Source organism: Polyergus mexicanus, unplaced genomic scaffold (genome assembly GCF_030449975.1).
Source record: "Polyergus mexicanus isolate NDT 795.1 unplaced genomic scaffold, iyPolMexi1.0 SCAF_7, whole genome shotgun sequence".
Lineage (NCBI taxonomy): Eukaryota > Metazoa > Arthropoda > Insecta > Hymenoptera > Formicidae > Polyergus > Polyergus mexicanus.
Genome location: NW_027223327.1, coordinates 5,599,016 through 5,623,460, shown reverse-complemented (window position 1 = coordinate 5,623,460; position 24,445 = coordinate 5,599,016). Strand labels below are relative to the sequence as shown.

The 24,445-nt window shown below is 36.2% G+C and overlaps 2 protein-coding genes and 1 long non-coding RNA gene across 3 annotated transcripts in view; 1 reads left to right on the top strand and 2 right to left on the bottom strand.

The window, feature by feature from the left end:
- Positions 1-24,445, bottom strand: part of Oseg5 (intraflagellar transport protein Oseg5) — a 369,827-nt gene that overhangs the window by 324,461 nt on the left and 20,921 nt on the right. The window contains exons 4-6 of the mRNA XM_070299093.1: positions 15,699-15,809; positions 15,462-15,640; positions 212-295 (exon numbers count right to left, since the gene is read on the bottom strand). Coding sequence (XP_070155194.1) covers positions 212-295; positions 15,462-15,640; positions 15,699-15,809 — 374 coding nt within the window. The remainder of the gene's footprint in view (positions 1-211; positions 296-15,461; positions 15,641-15,698; positions 15,810-24,445) is intronic.
- On the top strand, positions 8,746-9,481 carry LOC138934499 (uncharacterized). Its single transcript, XM_070298321.1, has 3 exons — positions 8,746-8,829; positions 8,915-8,968; positions 9,057-9,481. The coding sequence occupies exons 1-3, from the start codon at positions 8,763-8,765 to the stop codon at positions 9,380-9,382; spliced, it is 447 nt and encodes a 148-aa protein (XP_070154422.1). The 5' UTR covers positions 8,746-8,762; the 3' UTR covers positions 9,383-9,481.
- On the bottom strand, positions 20,470-21,508 carry LOC138934544 (uncharacterized). Its single transcript, XR_011447150.1, has 4 exons — positions 21,399-21,508; positions 21,076-21,296; positions 20,676-20,907; positions 20,470-20,545 (listed from the first exon to the last, which is right to left on the bottom strand). It is a non-coding gene; the product is annotated as an uncharacterized lncRNA (long non-coding RNA).

The window sequence follows — 24,445 nt, the reverse complement described above, 5'->3', positions numbered from 1 at the left end:
GGAAAGGTCAATTCTTTGGATGAATCAATAAGAATCGTCATTATCGGAATTTCTCACCAATTGATCAGACGTATCACAAATTCCTCTGTCATTACTTTATATTTGCTGTTTATCTTCATAATTTATTATATACGAATTTATTATCATATGTTTATTCTGTTGTAATTAAGAATTATACAATAGCAAAATGTAATAATTAGGAATTACGTACCTTGTATCTACAATCTTCGCTACCAGAAAGTATAAGATTATTTTTCCAGCAAGCAATCAGTATGAGACTATCATGCGCATGCCACTGAAAAAAAATTACATTGTATGTATATATATATATATATGTATATACATATATATGTATATATATGTATATATGTATATATACATATATATATATATATATATATATATATACATATACAGGATGTCCCATAATTCGCAGATCACTTCTCGTGTATATATAAAGTATATTAAATTGAATAGGAAAGTCCTCTATCATTTTGCGATCTTCGCGGCAATTAATAAGAAATTAATTAAAAAAGATCGGCCAATTCGCGCACAAACACGCGGCGATAAAAGACTTTATACTGTTACGCGGTTGCTCGACGCGCTGCAAAACGGTGGGAGAGACGCTCTATAAAGATACTATAATCGGAGACTGGCCACATGTCCGTCATGTTTCGGCTAAATCCTACGAGAGAGAAAGAAATATATACTATTTCACACCAATCTAAAGTGTCTATTCTAACCTATAATGATGTGATATCACGACCGATAACGGATATTTTACTTCACGTGCATGTGGTTAAATCAGGCTAAATACATTAAACTATCTATTTATCGGAACATTTATCAGGATTTCTTGAATATTTAACATCGATAACACAAAAACAAAAAAGGAAAGACATAATGCAAGATAGTATACCAAGTACAAATAAAATATCAGATTTTAATAATAATTCTATTGATAAAATAACAAATCTTGATTTAAACTCTTTATATAACATTGCTGGATATATCTTAAATTCTATCATGAAGACATGTAAAATGTGCAATAATTGCTTAAAATTAATAGAATCGAAGACTTTATTACAATATTCATTTAGCAGATTCGTATAATTTAAAGCTTACACAAAAAATTCTTTATATTATATCAAAGTGAAAACATTTAAAATATTTTTAAAATTAGAACAAATATTTAGACATTATTCTAAATATTTTAATAATATGAAAAATATTAATTTGAAATTATTTTTATTAAAAAAATGTATAAAGATAAATGCAAATCACATATTAACTTGTCACGATTTGTTTTTCAAAATTATGAAAAGATTTATAGTTTTTAGATTAAGAATTTTTAATAAAAAAGATAAAACTAATATAAATAAAATCTATGATAGTAAATCTATGGCAATGCATTTTGCCTTTAAATAACTTGTTAATGAAATAATATATATAACAATATATAAATAGAACAGATCATAATGATATCAAAATGATGTTAAAATGACGTCATTTTGACGTTGTTTGATGTTATTTCGACATTATTTTGATATCATTTTCATTGTGATTTTAATATTTTGATTTTATTTTTTCTTAATTTTACTTACTTACTCTGCGTTACAATAAAAAGCTTCTTTATAATAATAAATTAATGTTAATGACAATTATTTTAAATAAAAAGGATTGTTTTTCTTTCATTTTACTTTATTTCCTTTCATTTGTTATTTTATTTAATTATTATAAATAATTTAAAAAATCGTAATAATTATATAAAAATACAATATATTAGTAAATTGGTAGTATGATTATATAAAATAAAATTTTGTGAATATACATATATTAATTTTCATAATTATCCAATTTTGCATTTTAATATAAATAGATATAAAAAATTAGAATTGTAAGATAAAAAATACTTTTTATTAATTTTAAAACGTTAAATTAAATTAAAGAAATTACTTTAATTGTGTTATATTTTAAGATTAATGTAATTAATAGATTTAAAAATCAGCGGAAATAGACAAAAAATGGCGGACTAATCAAAACTGGCTTTTTCGTGGCCAGTCTCTGAATATAGTGTCTCTAGTTATGTACAAGCAAACGCCTTTGTAGAGCGCCCCTCCAACCGCTTTGCCATGCAACAATAAATTCATTGAAATATTTTAGAGCCCTTAAGTTTAAAACAAAAATGTTTTAAACAAAAGTTGCTCGAGGGGATTATCTGATGGTGATCTTCATTTGATCTTGGATCAAAATCCAAAGGGTTATTTCAAGGGCAACTTTATTTTTTTAAATAAAATTTCTTATTTTTTATTGTACATTCTTATAACTATTTTTGAGACCTTTTTCAAAACACTATAATATAGTATTTTTTTCATTAAGTATCTTTCGAGTTATTTTATATCTTAATCTGACATATTTTGATATAAAAAATAAAATATCTCATAAAATATTTAGGTTTTGATAATCTTATCCTCCTCAACACCAAATTTTTATCTGAAACATTTTTGGGTAAATATTGACAAAAGAGGACCCAGCTCTAATAACCTTGACCTTGACATATGTTGCCCATGTCATCGCCCTGAGTAACTCTCAAAAGGTTAGCCGTCGCTCGTTGTTCATTAAAAAGTTTACTAAATAAAACATAATTTTTCTGATACTATGTACATTTAATAGAGCGTATCTTAGCAGAATCATTTATTCAAGTGTAATAAATCGAACGCATAGGCAGGAGGAGGAGCTCCGCCCTTCCCCTGCACCCCCTCCCTAAAAAAACTAATCTAATCCAATCCATGTCCAAAAGATCTACTTATATACTTTACAAAGCAAAGCAAGGTCCACCCTACAATTGTTGTATACAGGGTGATTCAAAACAACCTTCTGTCCTTACAATGTCATATACTTGACACTATTCTAAGACGATTTTTTCTTTGCCAAAATTTTTTCCGAGGCTTAGTTTTTAAATTATAAGCCAAAATAGTTAACGAATTACGGGCCGCGTACACAAAGCAGGCAGGAGCGGAGCAACTCACCGTCCCATACTGATGATTACGTGAGGCGCTCGCTGCGATTAACTGTTTGCTACATGGGGTGTATGTGTGAGAGAGAACGTATACGCGTATACATACAAATACACATTCTCTCTTTCTCACTCACTGACTCTTACCTTGTAGAGATTCGTTGCCCTTATACGACTCAATAAGTAATATTTCCGTGTGATACAACGAATAACTAGCAAACTTTTTTTCACTCACAAATTGTACCACTTATCGAACTTTTACGTATTAATCCGCGCACTTTATCGATAAACTAAATTTATTTAAAAAAACGATGTTATTATACGTCATTATATTTTCATATTTTATAGTTTTATGTTTTCGAAACTATCGAATTTACAATGTCGGAGGCTTTAGCCGATCACGGGACACATGATAGCGTCCGCGTCGATCACGCGTAATGTGATACATTCAGTTGTTCGGCAGTCGGCAGCCGGCATGCCGGCAACGCTAGTACCGATATAACTTGCTTGTTGTCGTCGCGTAGTTTCCGCATCGAATAACGCGTTTCTTTCTTCGAGATATTTTAATAATTAATCGGTAGTAATCGGTAGATTGTGATTAACCGTTATAATCGTTAAAAAATTCAATTTATCGATAAAGTGCGTAGATTAATTCGTAAAAGTTCGATAAGTGGTACAATTTATGAGTGAAAAAAGTTTGCTAGTTACTCGTTCTATCATACGGAAGTATTACTTATTGAGTCGTATGAGGGCAACGAATTACTACATAAAAGGTAAGAATCAGTGTGTGTGAGAGAGAGAGAGAGAGAGAGAGAGAGACAGAGTGCATGTGTGCGATCAACTGTTTGCTACACGCGATAGATGTAAAAGAGAAAGACAGAGAGAGAGAGAGAGAGAGAGAGAGAGAGAGAGTGCGTGTGTGCGATCAGCTGTTTGCTATACGCGATGGATATAAAAGAAAAAGATAAAGAAGAGAGAAAGAGAGTGCGTGTGTGCGATCAGCTGTTTGCTACATACGATGGGTGTAAAAGAGACAGAGAGGGAGAAAGAGAGAGAGAGAGAGAGAGAGAGAGAGAGAGAGAGAGAGAGAGAGAAAATGTGTATGGGTATGTATACGCGTATACGTTCTCTCTCACACATACACTCCATCGTATGTAGCAAACAGTTGATCGCAGCGAGCGCCTCACGTAATCACCAACATCGGACGGTGAGTTGCGCCACCCCTGCTGCCTCGCGTACGCAGCCCGTAATTCGTTAACTATTTTGGCTTATAATTTAAAAACTAAGCCTCGAAAAAAATGTTGGCAAAGGAAAAATCGTCTTTGAATAGTGTCAAGTATATTGTAAGGACAGAAGGTTGTTTTGAATCACCCTGTAGATGGGAAAGTATGCGTGGATGCAGTGGATTCCGCCCCCCCTCCTCTACGGAGAGGCCTCATTTCCGGATAACATAACCTAACCCAATACCATTTCTGATTTAAAACTAAAATTTGGTTTGGGTTAGGTTATATCTTCCGAAAGTGGAGCCCACTCCCATAGGGGGGGGGGGGGCGAAACGCACTATGCCCACGCATATAAGTAGATATTGGGCACTATGGAGCGTCAAAACAAACCCCCACTCCTCGGCCACTGGCGCCGACCCTCTGCTGTGACGGTCTGGGGCCCTCCAACCCTAAGGCTGTCTGTAGAAAAAAAGAGTGGAGGGGACTCGTGGACGTCTACGAGACAATTTTCCCTTTAAATTTTTCTTTTTTAATTATTTAAATTTTTTAATTATTTAATTTTTTTAATTTTTTAATTTTTTTAATTTTTTTATTTTTTCGTTCGCGTGAACATGCTCGGGCTCGAATCTGGGTCCTCCGCCTCTCCAAACAGGGTCCTAGTATGCTGAGCTAGTTGAAAACTTATTAGAATAGAAGTTAAACGTAGTATTTGTGGAAAGTAGTCCAGCGCTAAGATAGGGGTCCTGACGGTCCGATTGGTTCTCCCCATAGTGCCCAGTCCTCCGATTGGTTCCGACGGTTCCGTCGATTTAAAAAAGCGGGTTGGAAAAACGAGCCAAAAAATAGTGCGTGGGAGAAAGCGGGCAAGATGTCTGACGGAAAGCAGACGTGACGACAAAACCGACAAAATGGCGACCGTCGAGACTGGAGATGCGTCTAGACATAAGGCACCCAGCCTCCCCTCCCCTTACGGAAAACCGAAAAATATCGTGCGGTATACAACATCGTCCCATCGCCCACCTTAGAGGAAAACCAGGGGAGATATACGCTATATGTCGCCTGTTCTCTTCCACCCTTCCTGTTGAAAAGAGAAAAATTGGATAAGGTACCGCTAGAATAAACTAGATGCTATGAAGTGGTAACGAACACGTGCGTGCATGTACGGGTACGCTTGTCCGAGCGGGTGAGCCCCGCTGCACAGATAGACATACGGTAACAACATCGCTGGAGACGATAGAAAGGGTCTTGAATTATATACGGATACCAAAGACTGTTTGCGCTGAGGCTTAGGGCAGAGTCTATGACGTCACTGAGACGTCGGGAAGAAAGGAAGGGAAGAAAAATATTTTCATCTGGTTGCTTTAAAATAAAAAACATCATTATTTATATTATGCGGAATATGGAACATTGCACAATGAAAAATTTACATTTAATTTAATATTTATTTACAAAAAGATTATTTTCACCGCTGCGAAAAGTACACAAAAGTATATTACGTAATATAGCAATAAAAGAGAGAGTGTCGAGAAAAAATAGAAAAATCATTGTTCAGATACATAAACATACGATAGCGAATTTCGACTATCGATAAATCTACGTTTTAGTAATACGGGCACGCATACTTTAGTTTCGTTCCGTGTTACGATCTCGTGAAACGCGGTACGACGAATTGCTCTAAAGCATAGATTTATCGAAGTTTTCGGCAATTCTTCTCCGTTCTTTTCATTTCCCTGTGCTCACTCTTTATTTAACAATAAATTCTTAATGCTGTTAAAATTAACCAACCGAGAGTTTTCATAGTTTAGGGTTATGCCCTTTACTTTACAGCATTCACGCGTACGCCTATTCGGCATACGAACAACATAGGCATAAAATTTTGGGCCACCGGACACGAACGCATCGATATAACTACCACGACCGTAGCTTTCGAGCTCGTCTGTCATGTCACCTAGAAAATTCCCCGTATGCGGTTCATACTCATTCGGTTTACCTGTGCTTACATATATACACGAATCAGTATCATAATATAACACGCGTCGATCTAAACGTTCTAAATATTCATATAATTTTAAGCGTGCTTGAGCCGTCGTATAAGCCGCTATCGCAACATTAGTTATAGGCGAGGGCGTGACAGCCTCTTGTCGCAATCGCCACGAAACATATATTACATCGTCGTTCACGGGTAATATATCGGTTATCTCATGCTCGCCACTCGTCAGTAATGTCAGAAAACGTTGCAGCGTTCTCACAACCTCGGTATTCGGCAAATTGGCCCGCTGGCCGAATTCTTCCCAAAATGAATTTAAACAGAGTTTTGCAACTGAACGTAAACCAGGGTTCAGCGCGACGTTATCGAGAACAATACTTTCGGTTTTTTCGTACTCCCGTAGATACCGTTCTTTAGCGTCATCGTCGTCACCGCATTCCCCCGGCCATCCGCTTGCTTCTTGTTTTAATTGTAAGAATGAGTTTATATATTCGGCGAACAAACCGCCTTGTCGCGATGCGCGATCGAATTGGCTAACTTTATATTGCCAAATCTCGCTTACTGCCGTCACGAGATAACCCTTTTCGACTGCCTTTCGTAATTCGCACGACACCCACGTACCCTCGAATTCCCGCTCATTAATGCTGTCGTGCGTGCCGAATTCTCCCCAAAATGAATTTAAACAGAGTTTTGCAACTGAACGTAAACCAGGGTTCAGCGCGACGTTACACTTATCGAGAACAATACCTTTGGTTTTTTCGTACTCTCGTAGGTACCGTTCTTTAGCGTTTTTCGCATCTTCAAAGGCGGTTGCGCTTGCTCCTCCGCTTCATCATTACTCGCAGATAGTTCTGCATTTTCCTTGTAAGTCACTATCACAGCCCTCGACCTGTAAGCAGTGGTGAATTCGATGGAAATATTGTTGATGATAATCTGACTTGGTTTGGTTTTTTGATTCTCACTCAAGTACAATCCTATCTGTTCCATGTTGAGTTGAAATTGTTGCCAGGTGACGGTATCGAGACAAATTCCGTCCGCATAATTACCCGTTAATTTAACAATTGGTGCGAAATAACCTTCGTTTGTTGCTTGCAATCCCACATGTAGCTTCTTAGTACACGATGAATTAAGGGCATACGTTGTCGATAGTAATAAGTATCGCTGTTCGTTTCTTCTATCGTTGTCGATCTTGTTGTACAATTTGCTAATATCACAAACGTGTGTAGATTTAACAAAATCGGTTAGATTTTTTTGATCACTGGAAACTTCTTTCGTGGCAGCTATTGTTATCACTTTTTGAATAAAACTTAGAGAACACCAGGCACAACAATGTCGAATTCTTGTATCGCAGCCGAAATGAAGACTTCGTACGGGCAAACTCGAATGAAGGATTTGCATCTTCTCGCGCTGCTTCTATATCGAAATATAAAGAAAAGTGGGGGGAAAAGTTTGTATAGACAACTAAATAACAGGAAAAATCGTGATTTTTCATGTTCAATCTTGTTCAACTGGCTAAAAATTACGCGAAAAAAACATCTAGAATCATCTAGAAATTAGATTCGTTACAAGAAAAAAATTTTTCTCTAAACTTTTTCTCTAAATACATTTACAATATGTAATAAATTTTTATAGATTGTATTGTAAGAGATTATATTGTAAAAAATTTGATAAAGGAGTAATTTTCTAATTGACATAATCCCGTCTCTTCTACGAAAATTTTTAAAAACGTTTTTCGCAACAAAGCTTTTACTTTAGGATCGCTATAACAAAAGTAATAAAACTAAGTAAATAATGTAGTAACGTGATAAAAAATAAAATATTTTTTTGTCTACTTTATCGTCTTTTTGGAAAACAGGGATTCTTTTTTTGTCAGCGTTCTTTTGTTTTCTTTGAACTAATCTAATCTAACTACCTAGAAAGGAAAAATTTTAAATCTTTCAGCGGCGTTCCTTTTTGGAAAAAAGTAGGGATATGCGTTTAAATAAATTCTCCGTGACGAAGTAAAAAAGGTAATTTCGAGTTCGACATCATCCGAAGTAACGCGAGTCGTTCCGCGGAAAATAGCGATATCGTGTATTTCGTGAGTAAGTGACAAAAATGGCTGGACTTAAAGAGGTATTAGGCAAGTGCATAATTATAGGCTCGAATTTGTCGCCTACGTTAAATAGTGAACGCTATTTATCAGTGTTATCGGACGAATCGTCGGAAATAAATTACAGTTTTTCGGGCATTTGCGTGTGCTAGTTCGAATACTATACTCGCTGTGCTATATAAACTAGGTTATTTTGGTAATTATGCCGAGTTGTTACATATCGCGGGTGAGATAATAGAAATGCGCGAGGCATTTGACCACGAGGAGGAGGATGCAGACGGCCTTATAGCCTTCCTGCTATCAAACCATCGAGGAAACCGCTTAAACGGTAAGCAAAATGTTTTTATTTATATTGTACAATTGTAATGTAACCGAATTTGATAGACAGTGATTAATCAAAATTTTCAAAATCATAATTTGTAGATCGAAACACGTCTGCGACTGATGAGCGAGAGACTCCCTCAGCTTCGAAAACGTCCGGCTGAAGAAGAGCTCAAAACAGGACCTTCGAGTAAGTTTCGCATAAAAATAAAATAAAAATATTAATCTTTATATGCAGATTCTATATTCAATATTGATAAAATATTAAATTTTAGGAAGAGCACGTTCCGCCGAAAACGACAGCGAAGCTGATATCACGGCATCACCAGGTGAGATACAAAATTTTGAAAATAATAAAAATAACGTAGATGTAATTTTTATTTTATTTATAATTAAATTTTTCTTTTGTTTCGACAGTGCAGAGAGGCGGTAGTGGACAAAATGAAGAAGCGACTTCTGAAGAACGAGCAACGCAACTCTGTAATAACGAGAAAGTAACTGACGAGGATGAGAATGAAGAGGAAGTCGTCGGTGAAGAACGCTGTAATCCCTCGTCGGAGACAGAAGATGGTGAAGAGGAGCCGGAGGTGGAAGAGGAACAACAACGTCATGAGGTCGGCGATATTAATTTTAATTACGTAGATTTATTGACGAAAAATATGCGACAATTTAGGAGGTTCGGCATAATCGGAAGAGAAGCGAGTTTCGCGATTCGACCATTGCTTAAAGGCGGAGATATTTAGCATTAGAAAACGCGTTCCGTGAAATTCACGCGTATGCGATAAATTCATGCGAATCTGGTGATTATGTGGGGTTATCTTTTCATTCTGCGGATTTGTCTCATGGCCCTGCCGGATTATCTTTTCGTCCTGCGCGTGACTTGACGTATGAAGATATTTGGGGAATTGTGAGTTCGGTAGCGCAGAGCGCGGGAGGTCTCGATATTGCGGAACGCTTCGATATTCGAGTTTTTAACGTTACGGTTCCTTCAGGGCGGGGACGTGTGAAATTAACACGCGAAAATATTGCGAAGCGTTCGATACTAACAATAAAAAATTCCGATAATTTATGTTTTCCCCGGGCTCTTGTTGTAGCGAAAATTTATCGCGGAGAAAAACCTATGTACGACGGAACCGTAATACTCGCTTCTCTCGGACGGGAATCGTCGCACCGATTAAATATAATGTATTACGAGAGCTCGCGACATTACAATCCTATTTTAAATTTAAAAGCAGCCGCTGGTTCTCGTAATTATTGTACGTCGTGTAATGTAAGTTTTCGGGACGAGATAGGTGATCGGTGCTTGAATAAATGTCCGCGCTGTTTCGCAGAGTCGGCATGCGCCGATTCCGTTGCGCCTGTGAAATGCGATTCATGTAATCGAACATTTTGTGGTGCAAAATGTTTCGATCGTCATCGTAGTAAAAAATCGTATAACGGTAGATCGCTCGCGAGTGTTTGTAATGTCGTGAGATTTTGCAATGAATGCGGATGCGCGGTTAAATCGAATGCGAAACACGAATGCGGCATTTCTTACTGCAGACTATATCGGACGCCGCAATCTCGAAATCATTTATGTCATATGCAACCTCTTCGCAAAGCGGTTAGTTCCTCTATCGAACCGTCCTTGTCAACGGCGATGACTACGTTGATATCGGATACGCGAGGAACAACAAAGAGTAAAGAAGCTGCTGGCGAAGAGGTAAACGAGCGCAAAAAGGACTTTGTGGCATTTATATTTTATGATTTCAAAACACGGCAAGACGAGACGCTCGAAGGTACAATAAACGTGAAAAAATATGTACCTACCCTCTGCGTAGCGCAACAGATTTGCGAAGCATGCGCGCAGGAAAACGACATGTCCGTGCAATGCCGTTGGTGCGGGATACGCGAATTCATATTCAGACATGATCCAGTGAAACAATTTGTCGAATTCGCAACGCGAAGGACGAAACGTTTTAACCAGATCATATGCATAGCACATAATGCAAAAGTGTTCGACGCGCAGTTTATTCTTCAATACATCGTAGAAAATCGGAATTATTTAGAGCCGAAAATAATTTTGAGCGGTACAAAAATTGTAATGTTATTAGCAGGAAATACAAAATTCATCGACAGTGCTAATTATATGCCAATGCGATTATCTGAATTACCGAAAGCTTTTGGCCTAGGGGACTCTGTGGATAAAGGCATTTTTCCGCATTTATTTAACACTGTCGAAAATCAAACGTATGTCGGACCGTTACCAGGCGCGAAATATTATTCTCCTGAAAACATGAAGACAACGGAACGCGAACGCTTTCTCGCATGGCATACGGACATAACGCGAAAGAACACCGTATTCGACTTTCAACAAGAAATTGTTCGCTATTGTCATACCGATGTAGACATTCTTCGACGCGCGTGTATAGCATTTAGAAAAATTTTTATAAACCGCGGCAACGTGTGCCCGTTCGAGGAATGCACCACTATTGCCTCGACGTGTATGACCGTTTTCCGTAAAAACTTTTTGCGCGAAAAGGAAATAGGTATTATTTCTTCCGGTGGATATAGAAAAGCGAGCAATTATTCGCGTAAAGCTCTACAATGGCTGGTATGGATGGAGCGCAAAATCGGGCATCCTATAAACCATGCGGAGCGTGCGCGTGAATATTGTACGACTGATGGTACGCTCGTCGACGGATATTATGAAACTACCGTTGTTGAGACCACACAGTGTCACATTTTACAATTACACGGATGCTTTTGGCACGGGTGTCCGACTTGCTTTCCTTCGAATCGCGATAGAGCGCTTTCTTCGACTTTGGATCATGGAGATACGATTGCTTCGCGATACGAGCAAACTCTCGCGATCTCGTGGCGCCTTCGACAACGGAGGTATATGGTGATGGAAAAATGGGAGTGCCTTTTTGATCGGGATATGCTCGAGAATCGTGAAATGCGAGAATATCTCGAAAACCATTCGTTGGTGGAAACACCACCGCTCGACCCTCGCGATGCGTTTTTCGGGCGGCCGTACGGGAAATATCGTGACGCGATACGAAGTTACGGGTGCAGAGAAAATACATTACGTAGACGTATGCTCTTTATACCCGTATGTATTGAAGACAGGCGCTTTCCCGATCGGACATCCAGATATTCATGTTGGCAAAGAATGCGCCTCTTTAATCGGAATAGCTCCAAATTACAATTTTGATTCGCACGAAGGTCTTATACGCTGTACTGTGCTTCCATCACGCAACCTATTTCATCCTGTACTCCCGTATCGCGTGCGCGGAAAATTACTTTTCACCTTATGTCGTAGTTGTTGCAAAACATTTGCGCAGACATCTTGCACGCACGACAGCATTAATGAGCGGGAATTCGAGGGTACGTGGGTGTCGTGCGAATTACGAAAGGCAGTCGAAAAGGGTTATCTCGTGACGGCAGTAAGCGAGATTTGGCAATATAAAGTTAGCCAATTCGATCGCGCATCGCGACAAGGCGGTTTGTTCGCCGAATATATAAACTCATTCTTACAATTAAAACAAGAAGCAAGCGGATGGCCGGGGGAATGCGGTGACGACGATGACGCTAAAGAACGGTATCTACGGGAGTACGAAAAAACCGAAAGTATTGTTCTCGATAACGTCGCGCTGAACCCTGGTTTACGTTCAGTTGCAAAACTCTGTTTAAATTCATTTTGGGAAGAATTCGGCCAGCGGGCCAATTTGCCGAATACCGAGGTTGTGAGAACGCTGCAACGTTTTCTGACATTACTGACGAGTGGCGAGCATGAGATAACCGATATATTACCCGTGAACGACGATGTAATATATGTTTCGTGGCGATTGCGACAAGAGGCTGTCACGCCCTCGCCTATAACTAATGTTGCGATAGCGGCTTATACGACGGCTCAAGCACGCTTAAAATTATATGAATATTTAGAACGTTTAGATCGACGCGTGTTATATTATGATACTGATTCGTGTATATATGTAAGCACAGGTAAACCGAATGAGTATGAACCGCATACGGGGAATTTTCTAGGTGACATGACAGACGAGCTCGAAAGCTACGGTCGTGGTAGTTATATCGATGCGTTCGTGTCCGGTGGCCCAAAATTTTATGCCTATGTTGTTCGTATGCCGAATAGGCGTACGCGTGAATGCTGTAAAGTAAAGGGCATAACCCTAAACTATGAAAACTCTCGGTTGGTTAATTTTAACAGCATTAAGAATTTATTGTTAAATAAAGAGTGAGCACAGGGAAATGAAAAGAACGGAGAAGAATTGCCGAAAACTTCGATAAATCTATGCTTTAGAGCAATTCGTCGTACCGCGTTTCACGAGATCGTAACACGGAACGAAACTAAAGTATGCGTGCCCGTATTACTAAAACGTAGATTTATCGATAGTCGAAATTCGCTATCGTATGTTTATGTATCTGAACAATGATTTTTCTATTTTTTCTCGACACTCTCTCTTTTATTGCTATATTACGTAATATACTTTTGTGTACTTTTCGCAGCGGTGAAAATAATCTTTTTGTAAATAAATATTAAATTAAATGTAAATTTTTCATTGTGCAATGTTCCATATTCCGCATAATATAAATAATGATGTTTTTTATTTTAAAGCAACCAGATGAAAATATTTTTCTTCCCTTCCTTTCTTCCCGACGTCTCAGTGACGTCATAGACTCTGCCCTAAGCCTCAGCGCAAACAGTCTTTGGTATCCGTATATAATTCAAGACCCTTTCTATCGTCTCCAGCGATGTTGTTACCGTATGTCTATCTGTGCAGCGGGGCTCACCCGCTCGGACAAGCGTACCCGTACATGCACGCACGTGTTCGTTACCACTTCATAGCATCTAGTTTATTCTAGCGGTACCTTATCCAATTTTTCTCTTTTCAACAGGAAGGGTGGAAGAGAACAGGCGACATATAGCGTATATCTCCCCTGGTTTTCCTCTAAGGTGGGCGATGGGACGATGTTGTATACCGCACGATATTTTTCGGTTTTCCGTAAGGGGAGGGGAGGCTGGGTGCCTTATGTCTAGACGCATCTCCAGTCTCGACGGTCGCCATTTTGTCGGTTTTGTCGTCACGTCTGCTTTCCGTCAGACATCTTGCCCGCTTTCTCCCACGCACTATTTTTTGGCTCGTTTTTCCAACCCGCTTTTTTAAATCGACGGAACCGTCGGAACCAATCGGAGGCACTATGGGGAGAACCAATCGGACCGTCAGGACCCCTATCTTAGCGCTGGACTACTTTCCACAAATACTACGTTTAACTTCTATTCTAATAAGTTTTCAACTAGCTCAGCATACTAGGACCCTGTTTGGAGAGGCGGAGGACCCAGGTTCGAGCCCGAGCATGTTCACGCGACCGAAAAAATAAAAAAATAAAAAAAAGAAAAATTTAAAGGGAAAATTGTCTCGTAGACGTCCACGAATCCCCCCCTCCACTCTTTTTTTCCACAGACACCCTTAGGGGGGAGGGCCCCAGACCGTCACAGCAGGGGGTCGGCGCCAGTGGCCGAGGAGTGGGGGTTTGTTTTGACGCCCCATAGTGCCCACTATCTACTCATATACTTTACAAAGCGAAGCAAAGTCCACTCCACAATTGTGTGAATGGGAAATTGTATACGTGGACGCAGTGGGTTCTGCCCCTTCCCCCTCCCCCAACTAATCTTTCATTTCGGTATTCGAGAATATCATTATCAACATGATATTGCTGAATTTTCATTTAAAAGACTTTATACTTTTGATAAACGTGACAAATTATTGATGTTTTTTTTTTTCAAATAATGAGCAAACTATATCCAATAAATAATTTATTTAACATAGTAATATTTTATTTTTGAACACCCTATGCACAAACTTGCATGTTTATTTAAGTGTATATGTGTAGTATACAAAGGACTATTTCTGTAAACTAAGTCCAATATCAAGTTTTTTATTGTCAGACTACGTACAAACCTTGATTTATACAAATCTTTGTTTGTTAATAACTTTTCAGTAAACAACGAGGGACGGCTAAAACCTTTTGAGAGTTACTCAGGAGGATGACCCTGACAATATATGTCAAGGTCAAGATCATTGAAGTTTGGTCCCCTTTTGTCAATATTTACCCTATGCTCATAATAGAGTTCAGTTTGAACCATTTAAAGGGATTTAAGAGACCATTTAAGAGATAATCCATAACAAATATATATCAAATTAAATAGTTCAAACTAAACTCTATTATGAGCATAGTAATGCCGACAAAAGCTATCAGTGTTAACGAACGGAGAGGTGTACATAATTTTTTTATAACAACATTATATTCGACACAGTAAAAGTTGTAGCGCTGTTTGAAACAAATATAACGATATATGATTTAATATATATATTTTATATATTATACGAGTTTTATCGGCTTAAAATAATGCGGACGACATCTATCTTTTCATTTTTGGTCCTGCGATATGGTCAACTTCTGACTCGTACGTTAGAGATTAACGTATGTCATTTGATCATAATACTCATTGTTCATAGGGCACACGTGTCTCGTTCCGTACACATTGTAAAGATTGTTAATCAAATACAGTCAAGTCGGAATAAAATATCACTGTCTTTTCTCACTTTCATTAGAAAAATTAGTTCAACAGTAATAAAGAAAATTTCGATATATTAAAGCACTATATTCAATGTTATTATATCGTTATTTTGTGCTATTTTCTTACAATTAAAATAATTTCATATAGTCTTTAATAAGCAATATTGCGAGGAAAGAAAAAAGGAGAATATAAATTATTAAATATTTAAAACTTTAAGCGAAAAAATAAAAATCTTTTACCTTATGTGATTTGGAATTAGAATTAAATGACTGCAAGATTAAGTTTGCACCCTGGGAGTACAATATGGTTGAACAGTCAGGACTCCAGCTTGATGTTAATATAGGCAGATTTGCTTTAATTAATGTAGATCGAAGCATACCACTACGAGACCAGATCTTGATTAATCCATCCTCACCAGCTGAAATCAAAGCCATTCTTCTAAACAATGAATTTTCAAAGACATTATGATAACATACCAGTCAACAATGCAGAACCATCGTTACTCCATCTTCCAACAATTGTTGCCCCCATATGTGCATTAATACTTTTTTCAATGCGACCATTTTTATTGACCAGATGGTATTTTCCTAAAAAAAATTAACATTATTCTAAAAATATTATTTAAAAAAAAATTGTTTATTTCTATCCTATAGAATTCTTATAATTAGTCAAACAAAAAAAAACTTTTGTATCACTAATCTCATATAAATTTATATTTCTTATATTATTAATTCATGCGCGCAAATTTTTTTAAAACAGGATTTTATATTAGAAATTTAATATTTAATTCTTTTAATAAACTATTAACACTTTTATATTTAATATATTTTTATATTTTTTTAGTTGCAATAAAAAAGAATGTAATAAATAAGATAATTTAATAAATTTATCAATTTGATGATAACACAAAACTACACTTTACTGAATTTATTTAGAACTTGAGAATCTCTCCTTATAAATATTTTCTTTCCTTATGAAAAATTAGTAAATATGCATATTAGGTCATATCTCACCGATGACTTTGACTTTGACATATGTTGTCAAAGACATGACCCTGAGTAACTTTCCCTTTTAACTTAACCGCCGGTCTTGTAATTTCTGAGATATTTAAAGTTATGTTTTCATAATTTTAATGATTTTTCTATTATAAAATAAAAAAAATGAAGCTTGTTTACATTTGCTTAGATCAGACGTGGAAAAAATTTCTTTACGTTTCCAGAGACGAAGCTCTTTAGATTTTTTTACTTTCCACACAAAGCGAGGTTCAACGCAAACCTATATGTCCAGTTTTTTTATAGTGGAGCCCACTGCGTCCACGCATATACTTTCCCATCCACACAACAATTGTAGGGCGGACTTCGCTTTGCTTTGTAAAGTATATATGCGCACACATTAGTGAGTGCCGCCCCCCCCCCCTACGGGGGGGGCTCCAAGATATAACCTTACCTAAACCTATTTCTTTGGTTTGGGTTACGTTATATAATTCAAACCAAATTTTCAGAAATAGGTTTGGATTAGGTTATATCTTCTGGAAATGGAGCCTCCCCCGTAGGGGGGTGTGAAACTCACTGCGCCCACGCATATAGTTTCTCATCCATGCAACAATTGTGGTGCAGACTTTGCCTCTCCTATTCTGCACAATTACCAAAAAGGGTTAGGTTATATCTTCTGTCTCTATATTATTACCCAAATATTAACTTTAAATATCTCAGAAACTATAAAAGACCGCCGATTAAGTTATAAGGAAAAGTTACTCAGGGTCATGTCCTTAACAACATATGTCAAGATCAAAGTCATTGGTGAGGTGTAACCTTGCATATTTATCATTTATAATTCATAAATACATGCAGGATGTTCATAATAATCATATATGAATAATAATCGTATCACCTCTCGTATGCAAGTAGAGCGGGTCAAACCGAGTAGGAAAATCTACCGTTTTGCGATTTTTACAATTAATAAAATTTTTACAAAAATTAATTTTAAAAATTTGACCAATCCGCGCAAACATAAGCGCGCGGCAAGAAAAAACATCCCACTGTTATGTAGTTGCTAATCGCAATAAATAATTAAATGCTTGATTATTAATCTCCGCTTCGTCGCACGCCTAACAATCGCAAGATTTTAAATGTAGATTTTAAATTGTAAGAATATATATATATATATATATATATAATAACTACAAAATGTTTAATTGATCAGTGATTAAATTTTTATACATTCTTAAAAACCTTATTAATCTAAATATTTTTTTAGTAACACATATATCGATAGTTGTAAAAACTTGAAGTATATTACTCACAGTTAAAGATGTAAATAGAAAAAAAAAGCTCCGTTTTTTTTCAAAATTTTGTTTTTTTTTAGATATTTAATATATTTATATTTTGATTACTGTAAATTAATTTTAAATTAGTTTTAACTTTTTAGATAATAGATTTGAATTTGTTAGTTGCGTAGATAAAAAAATATAAAACATGCTTATTACTTGAAAAGAATAACTTCTTTATTATAGACACAAAAAGGGTGAGATCTTTCTAGAAAAAAAAAGTATCGACTTGACTTCCGGTTCGCTTCTAATGGTCTCAAGTAGCTTACTCGTACACCTATTACTTATCATAAAAATTAACTTTTATCAACACTTCCTCTTAATTTTATATAAGTTTTATCAACAAATTAAATCAATAAAATCATTACATATAAAATTAAAAAATAAAAGGAACTGAACAAAAAGAACTTATTTTACAAGATCTATTCTCAATTGTTCAAACTTAACACGTTCGAGAGCCTTTGTAAACAGATGGGCTATTTGTAGGTTTGTCGGACAATACTCGAAATTAATACCTCCGCCTTTCACTGCATCGTGTATAAAATATCTAATGTCTATATGTTTTGATCTCTTATTTGTTACACCATTCTTTATCAAGCTAATTGCATTTTGATTGTCTATATAAATAGTAGATATTAAATGCTTTTGAGTTATTTCTTTAAGTAAAGTTTTTAAATAAAGCACTTTTTTACAGTATTCTGACGCTGCAATATATTTAGCCTCAGTACTGGATAGAGTTACTACATTCTGCTTACGCGAATACCAACTTATAGGTCTTCCATTGTAGAATATTATGAATCCAGTGTGACTCTTCTCGTTTCCTCCTCTCCAGCAAAATTGGAATCACAAAAGGCAGTCATTTCTTCATTTTCTTGCAATTTACAATGAATACCTTTGTTTTTTTTCCATTTATGTATCTGAATATCCGTTTCATTGCTATTAGATTCTTGTTATTAGGATTTTCCGTATGTCTGCTTTGTATGTTGATTGCGTAGCTTAAATCCGGCCTAGTTTTATAACTCAAATAAAGTAAATTTCCAATTGCTTCTTTAAAAGAATATGAAATATTAAGATATTCTTCTGTTGTATTATTTTCTTTTACAGTTGGTGTTGTCACTGGTTTGGATTCTTCCATTTTGAATCTTTTCAAAATTTTGTTAGTGTAGTCACTTTGTGTTAATTTTGGTCCTTCGTTTGTTTTATTGATTTCTGTTCTTATAAAAATTTTTGGATTACTTGTTACGGTCATTTCAAATTCTTTTCCTAATTTTCATAGTAAACCATTTATTTCAGTCATCTCAATTATCAATCCGTCGTCTATGTATATGGCTAAGAGCAAATTATTATTTATTTTCTTAAAAATACAGTGCTCTGTCTATAGCTTTTCGAGTCCTTATTCTTTCAAGAAATTTGAGAATCTTTTATTCCATTTTAGCGGTGCTTGTTTTAAGCCGTATAATGCTTTAATTTACATAACTTGTTTTTATAGTTAAAACCTTCTGGTGATAATATATAGATAGTGTTCTCCAAATCACCATACAGAAAGGCAGCTTTAATGTCCAAAGTAACAAGTAAATTATTTGGTCTAGCTGCTATGACAAAAATATATCTAAATGCATTTGCACTAACTACCGGGCTGAAGGTATCTTGATAATCAATTCTATATTGTTGTTTGCATCCTCTAATCACTAGTCTTGCTCTGTAGCGACCATCATCTTTTATCCTGAATACCCATCTGCTGGTTAGCGATTTTTGTTGTTTTGCCGTTTTTAAATCTACCACATCCCAAGTTTTATTTTTAATCAGGAATTCTTCTTCTATTGCACCTAGCCATCTATCCTTATTTGAACCTGTATCAGCCTGTTTATATGTTAGAAATACATAATCATTATATCTATCAGGTATTTTCCGCATTCTTTGTGATTTTCTTAGTTCGTCAGTTTTATCTTCTTCTGTGCTTTTATCTAGGTTGTCCGATTTTGTTTCTGTCTCTTCATCTGCTGTATTATTTAATTCCTCTACCTCTTTAACTTGTCCTTCTTGTTGTTCTTCAGGATTTTCTTCTCCTTCTTTTATATTATCTTCTGGCTCTATTGCTGTAATTTTATTTTTTGTTCTTTCGGTGTTCTTTACATATTCCTTAAATTTGATGTCTCTTGCGATGATAATTTTTCTTTTCTGCTCATCCCAGAGTCTATATCTATTTGTTGAATAACCAATTAGTCCGTGTAATTTACTCCTTTCATCCAATTTTTTTAAGGGGCCTAAAACTTTCATATAGGCTTCGCATCCAAATATTTTGATCCTACTAAAATCTGGTCTTTTATTTTTCCACATTTCTACTAGTGTTATCTTTAAATTTTTAGTGGTGGATCTATTACATAAATATGCTGCTGTGTACATTGATTCTCCCTACATATTTTTATTCAAATCAGTATCAAGTATCAAAGCCCTTGTTTTATCCATAATAGTTTTATTTATACGTTCTGCTTTACTATTGAATTGAGGCGTGTATGGTGTTGTATAATCAATTTGGATCCTTTTTGTTTTACTCCACTCTTGTATCTTCCGATTTACATATTCTCTCCTGTTGTCACATCTTAGTTTTAGTATCTTAGAATTATGTTGTGTCTCCACTTCTTGAACATGTTCCATAATCACATCTGGAACCTCATATTTATCAGATAAATTGTTAAAAATTGATATAATATCCAAAACCGTTAGAAAATAGTTTTTGCCATCCTATGTACAAGGTTCTATCGGACCACATAAATTAGTATGAATAATTTCTAGTGGTTTATTCGCCTTAGTTTTAGTGTCGCCAAAATTTAACCTAGTTTGTTTTGATTTCATACAGATTTCACATACCTCATTCATTGAATCTATATCCGCTTTATTTATGTTCATTCCATCAGATATTTGTAGTAAATTCTTCATGCCTTCTTTATTGAGATGCTCTAGTTTTTTGTATCATAGTATTGCACTATTTGTTTTGTTCTATCAAATATGAATTCCTTTTATTTTTTAGTTTTAATTTTATAGCATAAAGACCGTTCTCCAATTTTTCATCTAATAATACTGTTTGATTGTTGAAATTAACTTGAACTTTATTTTTAGAGAAGAGTACCTGTCCATTATTTTTAGTGATTGCATTTATGGATAAAAGGTTTGCACTCAAATCTGGAACTAGCATGACTTCTTTTAGTAGACACTTATCAAAGTCTATGCTACCGATTCCTTCAGCTTCCATCAATTCATTCCTCTTGGCCGCTTCAATTTTTTAAAAGTTTTCCATATTTATTACTATTTGCCATATGTCTTGTGGTACCAGAGTCTACTATCCAAAATATCTGAAAGTGCTAAAAGTTTTAATAAAAAATGCTACCTTTTGACTAGCTCCTTTGTTTCTTTTATTGCGAAAATAACAATCTTTTTTCTATATGATTTATCTTCTTACATTGTTATAGCCCAAAACGGCTATAACTAAATTAGTATAGTTATTGATTATTAAATATTATTTAACATACGTTTCCGACTATAACTCGAAGCCGAAGAAGACGTATAGAGTTACGACCGCAATCGCTAACGAAGCGAGCCACGCACGAAGACCACGCAATCGCGCGACTCGAAGAACGACGTGCCGGAAATGCAAGCAAAGAATTTATGTAGCTTGCGTTTAGGTTTTTCCAGCCGAAAACGAGCGATACGACCATCTATGGTCCTGTCGCTGAACGATCCCCTCCGAAAACTAATCGAAAAGAAGGTAATAAAATTACCCACCTCGAACAAGTGCGAGAGTCATAATCATAAGATCACACGAAGCAGATAAAATTATAAAATTATACTGTACCATCGAACTTAATAAAAATAATCACGAGACGGACAATTGTAATCGTTTTAATAATAACGAACGTCCCAGCTGATCTCGCGATGGCAGCCGCGATATCAGGCAGGCGAAGCAACTCTATACCGCGATAAGCCAAGTTGAAGTGCGAGAAAGAAAAGAAGATTTAAAGCTAATGTATCTGAATAAACGATTTTTATTCTAATACGATTACATATTTAATGAAAACGGCGAGAAGACCTTGTGCGACCCTGAGCTCCTAAGTTCCAATTGGCCAGCCATCCCAACAAAATCTCTGTACCTCCAAGGAGGTAACTAGATACTAGCGTTACCTTTTGTGGAGCAATTTGCAGCAAAATGACCTGTTTTACCGCAGCTGAAACATTTTATGTCCTTTGTATTTTTCTTAGACTTACAATTTTTAGCCAGATGACCATCTCCATCGCATCTCCAACATTCCATGTCAGTTTTGAAAGCCACTGGTGATTCCTTGACAGTACCACTTCTTAGTTCTTCGGCCAACAGTCTTGCCGTCAGATTTTCCATCTTCTTTTCTTCTAATGGAGTTGAATCCCACGCCGTAGTAAAATATTTATATTTTTCCGGAAGTGATACTAATATTTTCGATATTAACATGTCCTCATTCATGTCTGCCTCCAACGATTTCAGTCTATGACTCAGATTTTCTAACCTGCTTATATGTGTTGCCATATCAGTGTCTTTATCAAACATATACAAAAAAAATTCCTGTAATAAGTTGCACTTTTGACGTTTCTTATCTCTCTCATAGATAGCAATTTAATCCACATCTCATAAGCAGTTCCGCAGTTTATTATATGTATGAAAGATTTTTTATCTATTGTCATAATGATCATCTCTTGAGCATTTGCATCTTTTTGCTTCCAATCCGCAGTTCTCAGTAAGATCATTAGACTGAAGCAGGATATTCAATTGAAATTTCTATACCTAGTATGTATCCACACTGCATAACCTCTCTATGTTATTCAAATCTTCAATCAGACGACTAGCCATTTTTATAGCTACTTTTTGCAGCCAAGAATTTTTACTTTACGCACGTTTCTTACTTGGTTTTTTTTAAGTGTGTGATCTGGATCTATAACTTGTTGCTTGCGCAGATAAAAGAATATAAAACGTGCTTATTATTTGAAAAGAATAACTTCTTTATTATAGACATAAAAAAAGAGGTGAGATCTTACTAGAAAAAAAGAATCGACTAGACTTCCGGTCCGCTTCTAACGGTCTCAAGCAGCTTACTCGTACACCTATTACTAACTTATCATAAAAATTAACTTTTATCAACAGAATTAATATAGATATGTTAAATATTTAAAAAAAACAAAATTTTGAAAAAATGGAGCTTGATTTTTGTTTATATATATCGTTTTATATATACAGGATGGGGCATTTATATTGAGACACCTAAATATCTAAAGAATAAAGCAAGATAGAAAGAAATGTTTCAGACAAAAGTTGTTCGGTTCTAAAGGCGTCATAAGATAGTGCCATTAGTTTGGCCTTGGGTGGAGGCGCTTCGGAGATTTTGCTGTCAATTTTGTTTTTTAAATGGAAACATCCGAATTTTTTATTTCTAATCGATTCCTTGCAATATTCTGCATAAAAAGTTATAGGAGTATGATGGTCAAAAGTTTAGTAGTTTACCAGATATTTTACACTTCACGCGACAAGCATTTATAATATATTTTTTCATATTTTTTGGTATAGTACGACTTAATGAATGTATTGCCAATAATTCTTTACCAAACGTACACAATAATGTTACCCAAATCAAATTTTAATTTTAAATCGGGAATAGGTTTGGGTTAAGTGATATCTTCAGGAAGTGGAGCCCCCCGTAGAGGGGGGGGGGGGCGGAACCCACTGTATCTACGCATGTACTTTACAAACCAAAGCGAGGTCCACCCCAAAATTGTTGTGTGGATGGAAAAGTGTATGCGCGGACGCAGTGGGTTCCACCCCCCCCCCCCCCGCGTAGGGGCTCCTCTTCCGGATGATATAACCTAACCCAGACACCTATTACTGATTTAAAACTAAAATTTAGTATGGTTCTGGAGTGAACTTTATAGTACATAATTACCTAATTTTCGGTAATTTTGGGGGTTTTTCGTTTTTAGAGGGGTAGGGGTGATGGAGGTCGGACTGATTATCAATGTTGGATTACAACAAAGAGTTTTACCGAGAGATCCGACCATATTTCTCAAAATTTAGAAAAGGCCTTATTCGAAATTATTACCGTGGTAGTAATAGAATATTAGGGTTTAGGGTAATTATAATCATTAGTCTTTGCTTTGCTTAATTTGCATGTTTATCGATTACCACGCGAGAAGTCGGTGGATCGGGATCGAACGGCAGATCTCTTATTGACGCACTAATCGGTGCTGCCCTCATCGATCCATCGATGAATACTTGTGCCGAAAATTCGAGCTTTTACTCGACTTGCGAAATGCTTGCAGGACCCACGGCACTCGCTCGCCAGTCCTCACGAAGAGACACAGTCATCTTGTCTGCACAGACCAGTTTTGAGGATGGACGTTCCCGGCCACGGGGAACGAAGCCTCTGGTGCATTGTTCGACGTGCATGCTTGACTTTTGCTTGCTTGACCGATTATCGTTCTGCTTGCTCGCCTACTTCCTCTCCGACTCACTCAAGACGAAGGAATTCGGAGCTTACAAGAGGGACGAGGAACGAGCCTCGAGACTATAAGGTACGCACCGTGCAGTGAGTCAATTTCGTCTTCGTTATTCGAATGTTCGTTTTAGTAAAATACAGTCCACTCTCTTTTCGTAATTAATCGCAATATCGCACCAGGGGAGAATTGAAAATACCCTCCCCATTCAAGCACTTTAGATATTTTATTGTTAACAAAAAAAATATAAAGAAAAATAATGTTACGTCCTGGCGACTCCACGATTCCTTCCTTCCGCAACGTTGCGGCAACGATAATTGATCGGTGATAAAAATGAGTCGTTCGGTAAATAGAACATCTTGCGCCACGCATTTCTTTAAACACTTA